Raw genomic sequence first — 17,414 nt, 5'->3', positions numbered from 1 at the left:
AAGGCAAATGCTATTTTAGTATTTGTTTCAAGAGTACTAGAATATAAAAGCAAGGATATATTGTTGAGGCTGTATGAGGTCAATGGATTTGATTATAGCGTTGGAACAGTCACGTTCATGAACGGTAAAAGAGACAGACGGGCTTTTACTACATGGTCAACCATTAGTTCAAACAGCCCTCGTGTGCCTGCTGGGTGCTCAACTTTTTCGGTGAAGCATCTAAAAATGATCCTGCAGCAGTAGATGATAAGATAAATAGAAATCATGCTGGCTTCTATTGCTGGGCTGGACAATTTATGTTTCGGTAACGTGTATCGATTAGCGTTGATTTGTTCCTTCTGGGGTCGAGATCGACATTATAGCAAACTCTGGAATCCTGAGTGGGGTGGGCAGTTCAATGGCGGTGGATCTTCCCAGAATTCGCAGCGCTGCAAGAAGGCCTGCTCTGAGCGTCATTGTCAAAGGCGCATGTGTGAGTCGTGTTGTGAGCATGTGTGTTAGGACCCGTAGGGATGGACTGAGGTTGTCGATCGATTGCTGGCAGAGGGAGCTGACCGACGCAGGGGACGAATTGAAATGGTGCGCGGACCGTGAAATTTTATAAATGTTCAGTGCCGGTAATAAGGATCGAACTGAGGACGCATATCCTTCTCGGTTACAAAGCGGTGAAGAGTTGAGTCGGTCATTAGCAGGGAAATGCGTAACTGTACGCCATCTTTGTGCAGTAATTGATAGGGCGCATGCGCGTCTGTAATCGTTCGCGTGTTCTGTTGCCGGGACTTCTGTATTTTCCGTGAAATGTGATTGGCTGAATCACCTCATTGACCTATGGTGGGTGTGGAGTTGAGCCCCAGCCGAGTTGTATGCTTCAATCGGAGTAGTCTCTGTGTATTATGGTTGTAGTCAGCGGGCGAAGAAGCGAACCGGAGTCCTGGTAGGGATCAAATTCAGCTGCAGGAGAAGATACTAGAAATGCAGGGTTAGAGAGTGAAGGTAAACTTGTTTATTAAACATACATGGAGGGGGTACGATAGCAGAGGCCTTCAAATTAAAAGTAATGATTTAAATAATGCAGACTCAGTGGCAAAGAGTAGAACGACACGGCATCGTTAATTATTAGTCGATATATCTGTTGGGCAGGTATGAAGAAACTTAATTACTCGGAAAATAGTCATACAGTGTAATTCAGGATCACGAAAGTTAGTCTTATTAGGAACGTAGTTATGTTGATGAAGAAAAGAGGATGGGAGCAAATGGTATGAACCGTTCAGATTGAATTTTCTACGTCTTGGAGAATAATGAAGCATAAAGCTGGAGTTAGTGGATTGGGTTTAGATTTGTGGAATTAAACTGTTCCACGGAACATAGAATTATCTGATTTGAATTATTAACAATGATTTTTCGAAACTCTTGCAGACCGCAGAAGCAGAGGATTTGTGGTCAGGAATTCCAAACTAAACGTCACACCTGTTGGAGGTTTTTCACAATCTGAATATCATTGCCGTGGGAACCATTTCAGAGATCATGCTGGCTGGAAAAACACCGAGAGACGGGGATATGCACACCCCTGAGAGCGTTCCAAAGTGCAGATCTGTGGGAAAAGACCTGATCTGATTGGAAATCGGACAACTTAACACTTCTCACATCGGAGAGAAACTCAAACTGTGATCAAGGCTTCAAAAGATTAGGCACAGGCACGCTGGGGAGATGCAAGGGCACTTGCACCATGGAGAAACCGTGTAAATGCAGGGACTGTGGGAAGGGGTTCAGTTACCCATCCCAGTTGGAAACACACCGTCGCAGTCACACCGGAGAGAGGCCATTCACTTGTTCCGAATGTGGGAAGGGTTTTGCTCTGTCATCCAGTCTCCAGCTGCACCAGCGGGTTCACAGTGATAAGAGACCATTTAAATGCTCTGACTGTGGGAACTCTTTTAAAATCTCTGCAGACCTAATTAAACACCAACTTGTTCACACTGATGAGAGACCGTTCGGCTGCTCCCATTGTGAGAAGAGATTTAGGCAGTCATCACATCTCATCCAACACCGGCGGGTTCACACTGGAGAGAGGCCGTTTACCTGCTCTGTGTGTGGGAAGGGATTCACTCATGCATCCAATCTTCGGACACACCAGCGGGTACACACGGGGGAGAGGATATTCACCTGCACCGTGTGCGGGAAAGGGTTCACACAGTCCTCCAATCTCAGGACACACCAGCGGGTTCACACTGGCGAGAGGCCATTCACCTGCACCCTGTGCGAGAAGGGTTTTACAAATTCGTCCCACCTACTGACACACCAACTTGTTCACTTTGATAAGAGGGCCTTCAAATGCTCTGACTGCGAGAAGAGCTTTAAAAGTGCAAAGGACTTGCTGATACACAGGCGTGTTCACACTGGGGAGAGGCCATTCACTTGCTCCATCTGTGGGAAAGGATTCACTCTGTCATCTAACCTCCAAACACACCAGCGGGCTCACAGCGGAGAGAGGCCTTTCAGCTGCTCGCTGTGTGGTAAGGGCTTTAATCGGTCATCCAATTTACTGAGACACCAGCGAGTTCACACTAGGGAGAGGCCATTCACTTGCTCTGTGTGTGAGAAGGGATTTACTAGATCATCCCACCTGACGAGACACCAGCGAGTTCACAAGTGACTGAGAGAGTTGAGTTCTTCTGTATTTGCTGAGCAGGACCTCACTCTTCGCAGAGTCCTCAGACTCTGCATTTGTTAATTCCGTGTAACCGAGCTGGATCTTCTGGGGTCTGGAGGGATGCAACACCATGTGTTTGCTTCTGTCGTTCAATGACAAGCGGTTAGCTGATGATCTTGTCTGCGTGATTTTTGTCCTTGAGCCCTCTAGACCATGTTGCTTCTGTGCCTGCGGTTCCACTGGTGGACAAGGCCCTGTTACCCAGCCTCTCCAGGTGTGGTATCAGGGAAAAGGACTGACAACATGCTCTACGTCCGTAAACACAAAACTGTCTGCATATTGCCGTTGAGGCAACACAGGAAAAATCACTCCTGAAAACATCACAGGGATGTAAATGTCGTCTGTTCAGTAATTGTATTTAACACAAAATGAACAAGAAACTAAATCTCAAACACTAGATTCTGCAGATGCTGGACATCCAGAGGAACAAAAAATGCTGGAGGAGCTCAGCAGGTCAGGCAACAGCTATGGAGGGGGTTAAACAGTTGATGTTTCTGACCCAGACCCTTCATCAGGACTGGAAAGAAAGGGGAAGACGCTAAAGTAAGAAGGTGGGGGAAGGGAAGGATACAAGGTGGCAGGAAGATAAATAATCCAACTCCTGAAACTTGGGACATGCCTGCAATCTAATGCCTCGGTGCATGAGATAAATGTTTTCAGAATTTGTTTGGAACTTAAATCAAGTTGGCAAATTATTTGACTTGAGGCTGTAGGTCTTTGGACGCTGTCCTGCACCAATCTGTAATGCGATGGAGAACATACATTTGTCCCAGCATAACCCTGGCAGATGTCGTTTGTGTACTTTTAAAGAGTGTCTCCTCTCTCCTTGGGTCTCCTGCAACTGCACTGAAAGTCAATGTGGTTTGTATATGGAGATGTGAAGCAGGAAAATGTCAGGATGCTGCTCTAGCCTCTGGTCAGAGTCAGGGTGGTGCTCAAGCAAACAGATCTTTACAATAAGAATCACCCAAGTGCGGCCACAGTTTGGGCAGAGCGGTGGCGAAGTTGAGAGCAGGAGTGTGTCACAGAGCCCGCTGCACCCTTCAGCTAGGCAGAGGGTGATCCAGTGCCTTGAGCCCAATGTCTGGCAGTGCCCTGTTTGTCATTAACAGCTATCTGTATTCCGTAATTCTTTCCTGGAACAATTGGTAAAGGCAGTTTTTAAAAAAAAAGCTTGTAACAATGATTTAAAGACATTTGAATGGGGACATGGGAAGGAGATGGGATATTAGCCAAGTGCGTTATTTCTCACACGTGCACAGTAAAATGCATCTTTTGTGTCGAATCAGATCGGCAAGGATTGCCACGGGGGCAGCCTCCGCGTGTCGCCAACATGGCATGCATGCCCAGAACTTACCAATACTGACCCATACGTCTGGCATGTGGGAGGAAACCCACGCTGCCCTGGGAAGAACGTACAAACTCCTTAGAGACAGTGGTGAGAATTGAATCTCCGTCAACGATCGCTTGCGCTGTTCTGCCCCAAATGTGACTGACTTGTGTAGGCATCTTGGTCAGCACGGAGCAGATGGGCTGAAGGGCCTGTTTCCATGATCTGCATGTCCTGTCCTTCACTCTCTGCCGTTCCTGCACTGAAAGCCAGACTCCTCCGGGACATACCCCAAATCGGGAAAGGCTGGGCGAATCCAACCTTGTGCACACCCTGTCTGATCACAGCCCACTTCCTAACAGGGTAGTTGATCATCTGCATGACAAGCAGTTGAACCTGAGATGAAAACAATGCCCTTCATTGCATTGACAGAGGAATTAAACTGAGGGAAGTGCATGACCAAGCTTAATTTTAAGATGCAATTTAGTATACTGAAAAATAATAAAACTCATCCTGGGGAGGGTGGTGAGAACTTCAGAAGTTTGAGGCTCGTTGAAAAGATTATAAATGATCTTGGACATCTACAGGAATGATATTATACAAAGCTTTCAGTCATTATAATTAGTTTTGCAACAACAGCTTGCATTCTTAAAGAAACCTAGGAAAACTATCATTTGTGACGCTTGGGATATCAGGTGGAGATTTCAAAAGGGAATTCCACGGAGTACATCCTGGAGGGTTGAGGTGGTGGAGCAGCTGAGACTTGGGATATTTCAGTGGTCAGATTTGGAGTAGTTTACAGTTATGGGCTGGATGGAGCTAGGAGGGAGAGTTTTATTTACTGGGATTCAGTGGGGAGTAGACCCTTCAAGCCACACTGCCCAACAATCCCTGATTTAATCCCAGCCGAATCGGGGACAATTTACAATGACCAATTAACCCACTAACTAGTACGTCTTCGTACAAGGAAACCGGAGCACCCGGAGGAAACCCACAAGATCACGGTGAGAACGTACAAACCTCTTGCGGGCTGGAATGGAACCCAGATGGCCTGGATGGTAAAGTGCTGTGCTGACCATAATGCTATCGCACTGCTCCAGCACCATGTGGAAATAATAAAACATCAGTGGGAATTTTAAACTTAGGGCTGTGCTTAACTAGTAGATACTGTAATTCACAAGCATCTGATGCTGGGTGAAGGGGATCTAAAGAATTCGGACATTGTGGACAGAGCTTCAGTGACCTCCGGTTTATAGAGCGGGGATGGAAGTGGGTGATTGAATCGAGGTGGAAATAGGTGGTCTTGGAAATGTTCCAGAAATCATTTCAGCATCATGTACGTCACTGTCAGTCAACTGCCAAGGAGAAAGTGGAGGATTTATTAGCCTTAATAATATAACTTATTTGTAAAAGAAGCTCCAAATGGTAACATGTTTAGACCAGTCAAGGAGATTGTAACCAACACACGCGAAAGTTGCTGGTGAACGCAGCAGGCCAGGCAGCATCTATAGGAAGAGGTACTGTCGACATTTCGGGCTGAGACCCTTCATCAGGGTAGTCCAGCATCTGCAGATTTCCTCAAGGAGATTGTGGCTGGTTTGTGACCTAACTCCACGTACCTGCTTCCTCCACATCAGTTATCAAAAGTAATTGGTAGTAAAATTAACAATTGATCTCCCTTTTGATTACCTTTTGTACTTGTGTTTTCTAGTGTCATACTGGAGAGCCTGGATGTGATTTTTGTATTGTGTCGTCTTGTCCTAGATTCCTCAACCTAGCATAGTCGTACCTTTATCCACAGTTTAACTTCAAGGTCATATCCTGAAAGCAAATGGATTATTTATAAGAATGCCTCATGTAATGACCGGAAGTGTAATGTTAGTTTTGCTGTGGCCACTAGCAGAGCTTCACGTTTATTGTTACTTGGCCTTTTCACTCCCTTTGCTGCTTCGTTCTTGGATATGAAATAGCCGTCCCTATCACTAATCGTAACTGAGTATCTGCACCATCGAAACAAACAGAAGCTGAGGAGAATTATCCTAAGCCCTTAAATGTATGTAAAATGATGATTGTCCTGACTGGATTTGAACTTACTTTATGAACAAGGTGTACACCTGGACAACTTTCTCCCTCACCAGCTGCACTGGAGCAACTTGCCTGGAGACTGGGCTGGCTCTGGCACAAACTGGGATGTGATCAAGGACCATGGCCCACATTTTGTCCATTTGCATCCCAATATCCCGTGAACTGAGCAGAATCAGCTATGACCTGTGCTGTTAATCAGTGGAGATCACACAAGAAGCTGAGGTAGTATATTGTGTGCAGTTGAGGACACCAACCTACAGGAAAGATGTCAGTAAGATTGAAAGAATACAAAGAAAATTTACGAGGATCTTGCTGGGAAATAGGGATCTAGGTTATAGGGAAAGGCTGAATAGCTTAGGAACTTTATTCTGGAGTGTGGGTAGGAAAATGAGGGGAGATTTGATAGAGGTATACAAAATTACGACAGGTATAGGTCGGGTAAATTCAACCAGGCTTTTTTCCTCCACTGAGATTAGGTGAGGCTGGAACTAGAGGTCATGGGTTAAGAGTGAGAGGTGAAATATTCAAAGGGAACTGGGGAGGGATTTCTTCACTCAGAGGGTGGTGCAAGTGTGAAATGAGCTGCCAGCAGAAGTAGAGGATGCAGGTTCATTTTGATCGTTTAAGAGAAGTTTGGATATCAGGGATATGGAGGGCTATGGCCCAGATGCTGGTTGCCTAGACTAGGCAGATTAATAGGTTTGGCATGCACTGGAGGATGGAAGGGCTTGTTTTTCTTCTGTCGTGCTCTATGACTCTATCTGCCAGACACAGTCACCAGTTGCAAAGACTTCAGCCTTTGTCTGTCTTTTGTACCCACTTTCCCCCCAGTAATTCTCAGCATTGCCACATTAACAGAGCAGCGTCACTGAACACTTAACACTGCACATTTGAACTGGTATAACTAGTATGTATAGCAGTAACCAGCATTGCTGCATTAACAGAGCAGCATGCTGAACACTATGTTGGAGACATTTGAATTGGTTTAACTGATACCTATAGCAGTGACCAGCAGTAGGCAGTGAGGCCTATCTGGGTGGTGATATCCTCACTACCTGGTCTGCCTGTAATAAACATTTATCTAATATGACCTCTGGGAGTATGAAATGTGTGTGCATTTTAAAGGGCCTCACTCTTTGCTCTTCCCTGCTTTTAGGGTCAAATTGACAAACAACTGAATCAGCAGCCTTGTGCTTTCAAGTATCTAATTCTAACTGACTGAAGGAACATCCTGTTCTCAGACCAAGTCTATTTTTAATTACTACGATGAAAGCAGACGTGTAAACCGATGACATTCACCCATGATGTGAACCAAGGAAGGTGTTTCTGTGTGTGTGTGTGAGAGAGAGATACTGACACAGCCTTGTGATCACAGTCACAACCATGCATGGTTAGAGTTGTGGCTGTGGTGGTTGTGTTGGTAAAGCAGCATGTATGTTCAACAAGTGAAGTATGGCCAACGCACACAGCTTGTTACAACAGAACTGGGGAGAAGTATAAGAAGGCTCTAAATCCAGTGTAATATCTGAGTTGGACACTATCCTCTTTATTTTTTATTGGAAAATGAATAAAATCAATAAAACCATCAGTATGAATTTGAATGTGTTTGATATCTCTGAACAGTGAATGGAGGGTGACTCCAGCTCAATTCTTCAACTTTCCCATTGGTATGGCAAAGTCTGTTTCCAGTCAGAGGAATTGGGGTGAGCAAATGAAAGTGTGGGGGAGGGGAGAGTAGGGAAGAAGTTCGGGTAGGAGTGAAAGAGAATTTGATGTGAGGGAAAATTGGGGTGTGGGGTAGGAGAGTTGACAAGAGAGGCCAGGAAATTCAATACTCTACCCATTAGCTGCCTTTCTTCAATTATAATTATTTATTTTAACTTTAAAATGTCTATAATCTGTTCAACTGAAGTCAGTCAGAACACTAGTGCCTCGGGGCCACTGGGCTGTTCCCAGTGACAATAAAAACAGACCTTGTTTTCAGAGATCATAGTGTGCTAATTAAATGTGTTTGAAGGAGCATTCTGGACCACACAGGAAATAGATCATATGACTATCATGATTGAAGTAGATTGCTATTAATAGAGATTTCTGACAGAAAAATCTGTTTTGGAAAATTTGCGTGGAAGTTGCCAGATGTTGAGTACCTAAGTTATAGGGAAAAGTTAGATAGGTTAGGACATTATTCCTTGGAGCATAAGAGAATGAGTGGAGATATGACAGAGGTGTACAAAATTATCAGAGGTATAGATAGAGTAAGTGCAAATAGGCTTTTCCCACTGAGCAACACACATCAAAGTTGCTGGTGAATGCAGCAGGCCAGGCAGCATCTATAAGAAGAGGTACAGTCGACGTTTCAGGCTGAGACCCTTCGTCAGTACTAACTGAAAGAAGAGATAGTAAGAGATTTGAAAGTGGGAGGGGGAGGGGGAGATCCGAAATGATAGGAGAAGACAGGAGGGGGAGGGATGGAGCCAAGAGCTGGACAGTTGATTGGCAAAAGGGATATGAGAGGATCATGGGACAGGAGGCCCAGGGAAAAAGAAAAGGGGGAGGGGGGAAACCCAGAAGATGGGCAAGGGGTATAGTAAGAGGGACAGAGGGAGAAAAAGGAGAGAGAAAGAATGTGTCTGTACAAATAAATAACGATGGGGTACAAGGGGGAGGTGGGGCGTTAGCGGAAATTAGAGAAGTCAATGTTCATGCCATCAGGTTGGAGGCTACCCAGACGGGATATAAGGTGTTGTTCCTCCAACCTGAGTGTGGCTTCATCTTTACAGTAGAGGAGGCCGTGGATAGACATGTCAGAATGGGAACGTGATGTGGAATTAAAATGTGTGGCCACTGGGAGATCCTGCTTTCTCTGTCGGACAGTGAGTAGGTGTTCAGCAAAACAATCTCCCAGTCTGCGTCGGGTCTCGCCAATATATAGAAGGCCACATCGGGAGCACCGAACGCAGTATATCACCCCAGCCGACTCACAGGTGAAGTGTCGCCTCACCTGGAAGGACTGTCTGGGGCCCTGAATGGTGGTAAGGGAGGAAGTGTAAGGGCATGTGTAGCACTTGTTCCACTTACAGGGATAAGTGCCAGGAGGGAGATTGGTGGGGAGGGATGGGGGGGGGGGGAACGAATGGACAAGGGAGTCGCGTAGGGAGCCATCCCTGTGGAATGCAGGGGGGGGGAGGGAAAGATGTGCTTAGTGGTGGGATCCCGTTGGAGGTGGCGGAAGTTACGGAGAATAATATGTTGGACCTGGAGGCTGGTGGGGTGGTAGGTGGGGACAAGGGGAACCTTATTCCTAGTGGGGTGGCGGGAAGATGGAGACACATTCTTTCTCTCTCCCTCCTTTTTCTCCCTCTGTCCCTCTCACTATACACCTTGCCCATCCTTTGGGTTTCCCCCCCCCCCGCCCGATTTTCTTTCTCCCAAGGCCTCCTGTCCCATGATCCTCTCATATCCCTTTTGCTAATCAACTGTCCAACTCTCGGCTCCATCCCTCCCCCTCCTATCTTCCCCTATCATTTTGGATCTCCCCCTCCCCCTCCCACTTTCAAATCTCTTACTAGACCTTCTTTCAGTTCGTCCTGACGAAGGGTCTCGGCCCAAAACGTCGACTGTACCTCTTCCTAGAGATGCTGCCTGGCCTGCTGCGTTCACCAGCAACTTTGATGTGTTTTGCTTGAATTTCCAGCATCTGCAGAGTTCCGCGTGTTCGCATTTTCCCACTGAGGTTGGATGAGACTAGAACGTAGATTTAGGATGGAAGGTGAAATATTTAAGGGGGAACCTGAGGGGCAGCTTCTTCATTGAGAGGGTGGTACGAGCTGCTGGTGGAAGTGGTGGGTGCAGGTTCGATTTCAGAGTGTAAGAGAAGTCTGGATAAGTACGTGGTGGATGCGAGTGGGATATGGTCTAGGTGAGGGTCAACGGGGCTAGGCATGATAACAGTTCAGCATGGACTGGATGTGACGAAGGGCCTCTTTCTGTGCTGTAATGCTCCATGACGATTTGGAAACTAGTCCTCTGGCCCACTAGATTCCATAGCCCCCCCCCCCCCACCACCCCCATATCTTATTTAGAAATCAGCTCCCACCCTCACCCCCATCTACACTCTAGGAGCAACCACAGTGGGCAATTAACCAAGTTGCTGTCTTTGGGATGTGGAAGGAAACGGGAGCACCCTGAGGAAATACAGTTGCTCATTGAGTGTGCAAGCCCCACACACAAAGCAGGAGAGTTCAGTAGTGATCACAGGCATCGGGTTCAGTAGTGAACTCAGAGGCAGCCATTATAATAGCTGCGTTATAGTACTTAGGAACAATCAACTACAGTTGTGACAATCTACTTTTGATCGCTGGGACTCCTCTCACAGCCCGAATGTTTGATAGTTTCTCTAGCTGCAGGCAGTTTTTCCACATGCTCTGATCAGGTATCTCTCAATCTCTGGTGCGTGAGCAGGTGAGATGACAAAGTAAATTCCTAACAGTGTACATAGCAAGTGATTAAACACAAGAGAATAGAAGGGTGGTTGGTGTGGGGTGGGGGGTGAAGGACTGCTAGCTAGAAGGTGATAGGTGAAAGGTAAAGGGCTAGAGAGGAAGGAATCTGGTAGGAGAGGAGAGTGGACCATGCGAGAAAGGGAAGGATGAGGGACACTAGAGTGAAGTAGGTACAATTATAGCACTTAAAAGACATTTTGACAAGTACATGGATAGGAACGGTTCAGAGGCATATGGGCCAATAGCAGGCAAATGGGACTAGCTCAGATACACAGCGTTGGTTGTCACGGATGAGTTGGGTCAAAGGGCTTGTCTCCTGTGCTGCATAATTGCATGGCAATGACTAACGTGAACTTGTCATCAATGCTCAACTGAAATTGTGACCTGTTCTCAGGATAGATTTACCAAGATTGATATATGTAGTGTTCCTATTTTAAGGCAGCAACCTCGTACACTTCCTTACCAGCCTTATTAGGTGCCTTGTCAGCTTCATGGACCCCTGTTGAGAATATCCCTGCAAGCGGTCTAAGTGCTATACCTGTCCATACACCTCCTCCCTCACCTCCATTCAGCCCCAACAGTCCTTCCAGGTGAGGCAGCACTTCACCTGTGCATCTGCTGGGGCCGTCTTATTGCGTCTGGTACTCCCATACAGCCTCTGCGTTGCTGATACCCATCATAACTTGGAGAGTTTCATCGAGCAGCAACTGCCACATGTGGGACTTGCGAGTGGGTAAACATTTTACTTCCCATTCCCATTCCAATGTGTCGGTCCGTGGCCTCACCTTGTGGCAAAATGAGGCCCCTCTCAGAGCAGCACCCTATGTTCTGTCTGGGTACCCTCCAACCTGAAGGCATGAATATTGATTTCTGCTTCCAGTAAACAAATTCCCCCCCCTCCACCACCACTCCTCTCTTCCCTACTCTGATTGTTTACTTCTCACCTGCCTATTTCTTCCGCCTGGGACACCCCCCGCTCATTCCCTTTCTCCTATGGTCCACTCTCCTATCAGATTCTTCCTTCTCCTTTCTCACCCACCTGGCTTCACCAATCATCTTCCAGCCAGCCTCTTTCCCCTACCCGAAATGTCGATTCTTTATTCATTTCCATGGATGCTGTCTGACCTGCTGAGTTCCTCCAGCATTTTGAGTCTGTTGCTTTCCACTTTTTAATTTTTTCCCCGACCAAAGTAAGTCATGTGATAATTTCCTGCATTATATTCCACCTGCCATGCCCTCACCTGTTGGATCATGATGGCTCTGTGGTCCAAAGGTTCTTCAGAAGAATGAGGCATCAAACTTGTTCATTGCAGCTGTTTTATTAAATGTTACAAGAACAAACACTGAACACAGAGCTGAGAGAAGAAAGAACAGTCAAAGGGAAAAAAAAACAGTTGTGGTTGTCTCAGCCTGGAGATAACCAAACATTGCAATGATACTTAACTATAAAATAGCCAGATTCAAGTACAGTGACACCTGCTACTGAAAACCAATAAACTTCTAGAAAAATATAGAAGCAACCACTGTAGTTACCGGAAAAATTAACATGTATATAAATGATTATACAAAAATGCAAGCCAGTATAGGAAAGTTTATTTAGAAGAAAAATAACAACTCCACACCCCATTTCAACATACCGATTAGCTTGTCTATATTGTCCCAAATCCAACTGCATCCTCCTCACAGCTTAGTACCACCCAGCCTCAGACAGAGATTTTTGCATCTTTGTGAGCAGTCAAAAGGCTGGAGGAGAGCTAACATCCCTTCATTTAAGGAGGGCTGCAGGAACTGGCTAGGTTACACAGACAAATGAGTCTAACATGAGTGGCAAAGAAAGTTCTCAGGGATAGTACTTATATACGTTTGGAAAGGTAGAAGATGATCAGAGATGGCATGAGTTGATAGGGGTGGCTGAAAGACTCAGTCTGAGGTTGGTTGTATGAATTAATTTGAGTTGGATGTTCTGATTCAGGAACTGAAAATGCCAAACGAATTCAAGAATGTAATCATCAAAATCTATTCCCATGTGGTAGGAAATGCTGCCAGTGACCGTCCTAAACTGCTGGTCATCATCCACATCCCCAGAATTATCAGGAATCTTGGGATTCCTGAACAGATTCCTGAAATGTGCTGACTGCCACTGATTTTTGGTCTGTACCACAATCTGAAGTCCAGCAGCAGAAAATAAACTTGCTCCAGGTCCCCAGGAGCTACACCAAGAATCAGCCTGTCGAACCAGGGCCAGGTTACACCCGAACAGCGGCCACAAGTCCCTAAATAAGAGTGCTGTGAACAGCTGTGGGAGAGGAGGCCCCAGAGAAAGTGGCTTACATCCTTTAATTGTTTGAATACATTTTAAGCATACAGGACTAGGATACATGGACAACTTGGTCAACATCGGCAAGTTGGGCCATAGCACCAGTTGCTGTATGTACTACTTCATGACTGTATGCAATTTTATTTCTTTGCATTTTTATAATTGACCTTATTTTTCATACTCTGAAATGTCTGGGAACTTACTAGATATAGATAGGAGCAATTTTATGGCTTGCCACTTGGTAGTGTCATGTAGGACAAGTTGCTGCCTCACTGTTCAGATGCTGGCCAACACTTCGTGCTTCCAAAATGTAAGACTACTTTTTCCAGATGCATCTGGTTGTTGACAGTAAATTCTCATCATAATCTATTTTCTCTGGTACAGAAGGCCAGAGAAAGAAGGTGTAACATTAAAAATGTCCTGCATGGGAAGCTGCTCAGTCGGTTGGCATTCAGGATGAGGTAGTAAATTGAATTCAACATTGGCTTAGCTGGAGAGTGGTAGGCTCTGACTGATGCCTGTGACTAATGGAGCAACGCAGGTCTGTTGTTTGCCATCTTTAGTAATGATTGTGTGGTAAACTGGATCAGCATATTTGCAGATCATTAGAGTGATTTTTGGGTTTAGGTCATTTACATTTAGGAAATGGCTTTGGCTACCAGTATTCTGTTCCTTGATAATGTATTGTGGATTTAAGTTGGAACAATTCATTTCCTAAAAGCTGTGAATCCTGGTCCACAGACGATGCTGGCATCTGTGGGATGGATGTGAACCAGAAGGTGAGAAGTTTGCATGTAGCTTCAAAAGAAAGCACTATCTATACTTTGTAAATATGGAATTGTCCTTTGTGTTTAGCAAATAAATATCGAGCCCCACGTTGGGCCAGCAGACCTTTCCACCGAAAGCATCTCCGTATGATGCCTGCTGTAACTTGTTTTGTCTAATAAAGAAGCTGCTTTGTATCTACCAGTGACTCTCCAGTGATTTCACAGATGATTGCTGGTGAAGTGAACAGTGAGGAAGAATATTAAAGCTTGCAGTGGGATCTGCCTGGCCTGCTGAATTCCTCCAGCATTTTGTGTGTGTTGCTTGGATTTCCAGCATGTGCAGATTTTCTCTTGGTTGTCAGTAGGATCTGAAGCTGCTGGGAAAATGGGCTGAAAACAGCATATGGAATTTAATGCAGACAGGTGTGAAGTGTTGCACTTTAGGGTGACAAACCAGGGTAGGACTTGCACAGTGAACGGTAGGTACCGAGGAGAGTGGTAGAATAGAGGGATCTGTGAGTACAGATCTATAATTCCTTGAAAGTGGCGTCACAAGTAGATAATGAGAGCTTTTGGCACATTGGCCTTCATCAATCAAAGTATTGAGTACAGGAGTTGGGATGTTATACTCAAGTTTTATAAATCATTGGCGAGGCCAATTTGGAGTACTGTGTACAGTTCTGTTCATTGACCTACAGGGAAGATATTAATAAGATTGAAAGAGCACAGAGAAAATCTACAGGGAGGTTGCCATGACCTGAGTTAGAGGAAAAGGTTGAATAGATTAGGACTTATTTCCTGGAGCAGAGGTGAAAGAGGGGAGATTTGACAGAGGTGTACAAAATTCTGAGGGGTATAGATAGGGCAAATGCAAGCAGGTTTTATCCACCTAGATTGGGTGAGACTTGAGCTAGAGGTGATAGATTATGGGTGAAAGGTGAAATATTTAAGAGGAACCTGAGGGGAAGATTCTTCACTCAGAGGGTGATGGAAGTATGGAACAAATTGCTAGAGGATGTGGTGGATGAGGGTTTGATTTCAACATTTAAGAGAAGTTTGGATTAAGAACATGGATGGGAGGTGGATATCTGTGGTGCAGGTGTGGATTGATGGGACTTAGGCAGGATAAAAGTTCGGCATGCTATGAGAGATTGAAGGGCCTGTTTCTGCTCTGTAGTGCTCTATGACAATATAAAATCAAAGCTGATAATAGTTCCCAAAGTGGACAATATCGCCACCTGGAGATGGTAGGAGTTTCTAAGGAACGATGAAGATAAAGCGTGCGATGGGGGTTCTCAGTAGCAAGAGGGCAGCTGAGAGCTTACAGGCTTAATTTAAGAAATAAATTACTTATTATAAATATTTGATACTCAGTGCCTCATGATTGTTTACAATGATCACGTAATCACCTCATCTTTTGCTAACCCGCTGTTCTCTTAGACTGTGCTCAAAGTGTCTTATGCTTGTTGAAAAGAAATGTGGCACTTCTGTATTTGGCATATCATCAGAAATCTGGACTGAAGGAATTGTGATATTTTAGGGCCTGGCCCAGACATTGTTACTGTCCACTACTATAGTGCCGTGTTAGCTAGTACGATTCCCATATTCTAATCAGGCAGTGATGCCATTCCTGTGAATTAAGGTATGGTGTTCAATGGGGTAAAGTTCAGAATCTGCCCTTTTGATTGGTCTTGACCACATTTTTCTAGCCCAAAGCCCAACCAGGATATCGCTGCCCCACTTTAGGTACCTTCAGGCAGAGAGTCAGGTTTTGCCCGAGCTACGATGATGTCACCACTTTCCCCTTTATTGATCACAGCGCAGAAGGCTGGACTTAAACCAGGCGATTGGCCGTGGTGGGTAATCCATAGCAAAAACTGGCAGAAACAGACCAAATGAAAAAGAAGTGTGGACAGTTTAATGTGGATTTATATGAGCAACCAATTTGTCTGCTGTGTGAAAAAGATTTTTCAGATGAGGCAATGGAATCAATATAACAATTGAACAATTAAAGAGAAAGCAAACAAGATATTGGCTTATTTTCAGTCACCCCGTGAAAACTTTCAAAGACAGAAAACACTTCAAAACATGTTAGCCAGCACTTCACAATAAAACAGCAAGCTCATTCAACATTTCATTGCCCATTGTTAAATCTGGAAAGCCCTGTGCAATTGGAGGAGAATTGGCTCTGCCAGCAGCAACAAACAAGCGAAATCCTGATGAAGGGCTTCGGCCCGAAGAGTCAACTGTACCCTTTCCCATAGATGCTGCCTGGCTTGCTGGGTTCCTCCAGCATTTTGTGCATGCTGCCAGCGGTAAGGGAGGTTTTGAGTATGGCTTTGCATAAGATCAAATAATTAAAACCATTCCGTGACAACTCCATTAAAAGACATAGCTGAAATGCCTGAAAATATGGAAGACACACTGTGTAACATACTGAGGACAACAGAATTTGCTCTGCAGTTGGATGAGTCAACTTTGACAGCCAATGGATCTTTGCCACACAATCAAAATGCTGGAGGGACTCAGCAGGTCAGGCAGTGTCTACGGAATGAATAAACTATCAACGTTTTGGGCCGAGACCCATCTTCGGGACTGACATAGAAGGGGGAAGATGCCAGAATAAAAAGGTGGGGGAAGGAGAAGGAGGCTGTCTAGAAGGTGATAGGTGAAGCCGTAGGTGGGAAAGGTAAGGGACTGGGGAAGAAGAATCATGGGAGAGGAGAGTGGGCCATAGGAGAAGAGGACCTAGCGGGGAGTGATAGGCAGGTGGGAAGAGATAAAAGGCCAAAGTGGGGAATAGAAGAAGAAATCTTTGCTTCTCGGTTACGTTCACTTCCTAAAGAATGAAAGCATGGTTCAGGAGTTGCTATTTGCAGGGAGACTGGAAACAGATACGAAGGGGGAGACAATACTTGGGTTGTTGGGGAATTTTCCAACAGAAAGGATATTCCACTCACCAACATTCTTGCTTGTGCATCAATGACAGGACACCGCCGTGAGGTTATTACTTTATTGAATAGAGTTGTAGCTAACATAGTTACTATTCGCTGTTTAATTCTCAGACAACATCTTGTTCCAGGTATCATCAATTCTCACAATTTCAAGAGCTTTGTATTGAGGGTGGTGAACAGTTTGAATGCTTGCTGTTCCACACAGAGTCCGATGGCTCTCAAAAGGAAACTGCCTGAGATGCTTTCATGCACTTTTTGAAACTGAGATAAAATTCTTTGAAGATTGTAATGCTTCATTCAGTAATTGACTCAAGAATATTAAGCATAGCATTGCTTATTTCTCAGAATTATTCGCAAAGTTTAATGAAATCTGTTTTCAATTGCAAGGAAACTGTGAATCTTATTAAAGAAATCAGTTGTCTCCACATTTCTGTCCAAATTAATCCTGCATTGGGCACCATGACCTTTTCCAATTTCTGAGCCTCAGAGTTGAAGGAAAAAGAAAGAAAACCAGATGATGATCTTGAAGTATACTATGACTATCTGGGTGAGCCGCATAAAGACATGTCAGAGATCTCAGGATCTTCCCTCACTCCAAATTCTTTATTAGTGAGGCTGTCAAAGGTTACAAGGAAAAGGCAGGAGAAGGGCAGGGATAATATCAGCAGATGCAATCTCAATGGCTCTTCACATGGCTTTAGACCACCTGGACAACACAAACACCTACGTCAGGATGCTGTTCATCAACT

At 45.0% G+C, this 17,414-nt stretch overlaps 1 protein-coding gene across 3 annotated transcripts; it reads left to right on the top strand.

Annotated features, from left to right (window-relative positions):
* Positions 1 to 506: 506 nt before the first annotated feature.
* Positions 507 to 7,708, top strand: LOC134352830 (zinc finger protein 79-like). 3 transcript variants are annotated; one of them, XM_063060318.1, is made up of 2 exons: positions 507 to 579; positions 1,417 to 7,708. In XM_063060318.1, exon 2 carries the CDS (start codon positions 1,727 to 1,729, stop codon positions 2,651 to 2,653), a length of 927 nt encoding a protein of 308 aa, XP_062916388.1. In that variant the 5' UTR covers positions 507 to 579; positions 1,417 to 1,726; the 3' UTR covers positions 2,654 to 7,708. The 3 variants fall into 3 exon arrangements, with proteins under 3 accessions (XP_062916388.1, XP_062916389.1, XP_062916387.1); XM_063060319.1 differs by lacking the exon at positions 507 to 579 and adding an exon at positions 843 to 934; XM_063060317.1 differs by lacking the exon at positions 507 to 579 and adding an exon at positions 849 to 993.
* The last annotated feature ends 9,706 nt before the right edge of the window (positions 7,709 to 17,414 follow it).

The sequence above is a fragment of the Mobula hypostoma genome, chromosome 10 (assembly GCF_963921235.1).
Source record: "Mobula hypostoma chromosome 10, sMobHyp1.1, whole genome shotgun sequence".
Lineage (NCBI taxonomy): Eukaryota > Metazoa > Chordata > Chondrichthyes > Myliobatiformes > Myliobatidae > Mobula > Mobula hypostoma.
The sequence above is the reverse complement of the archived record's forward strand: the minus strand, read 5'-3'. Positions and strand labels throughout refer to the sequence as shown.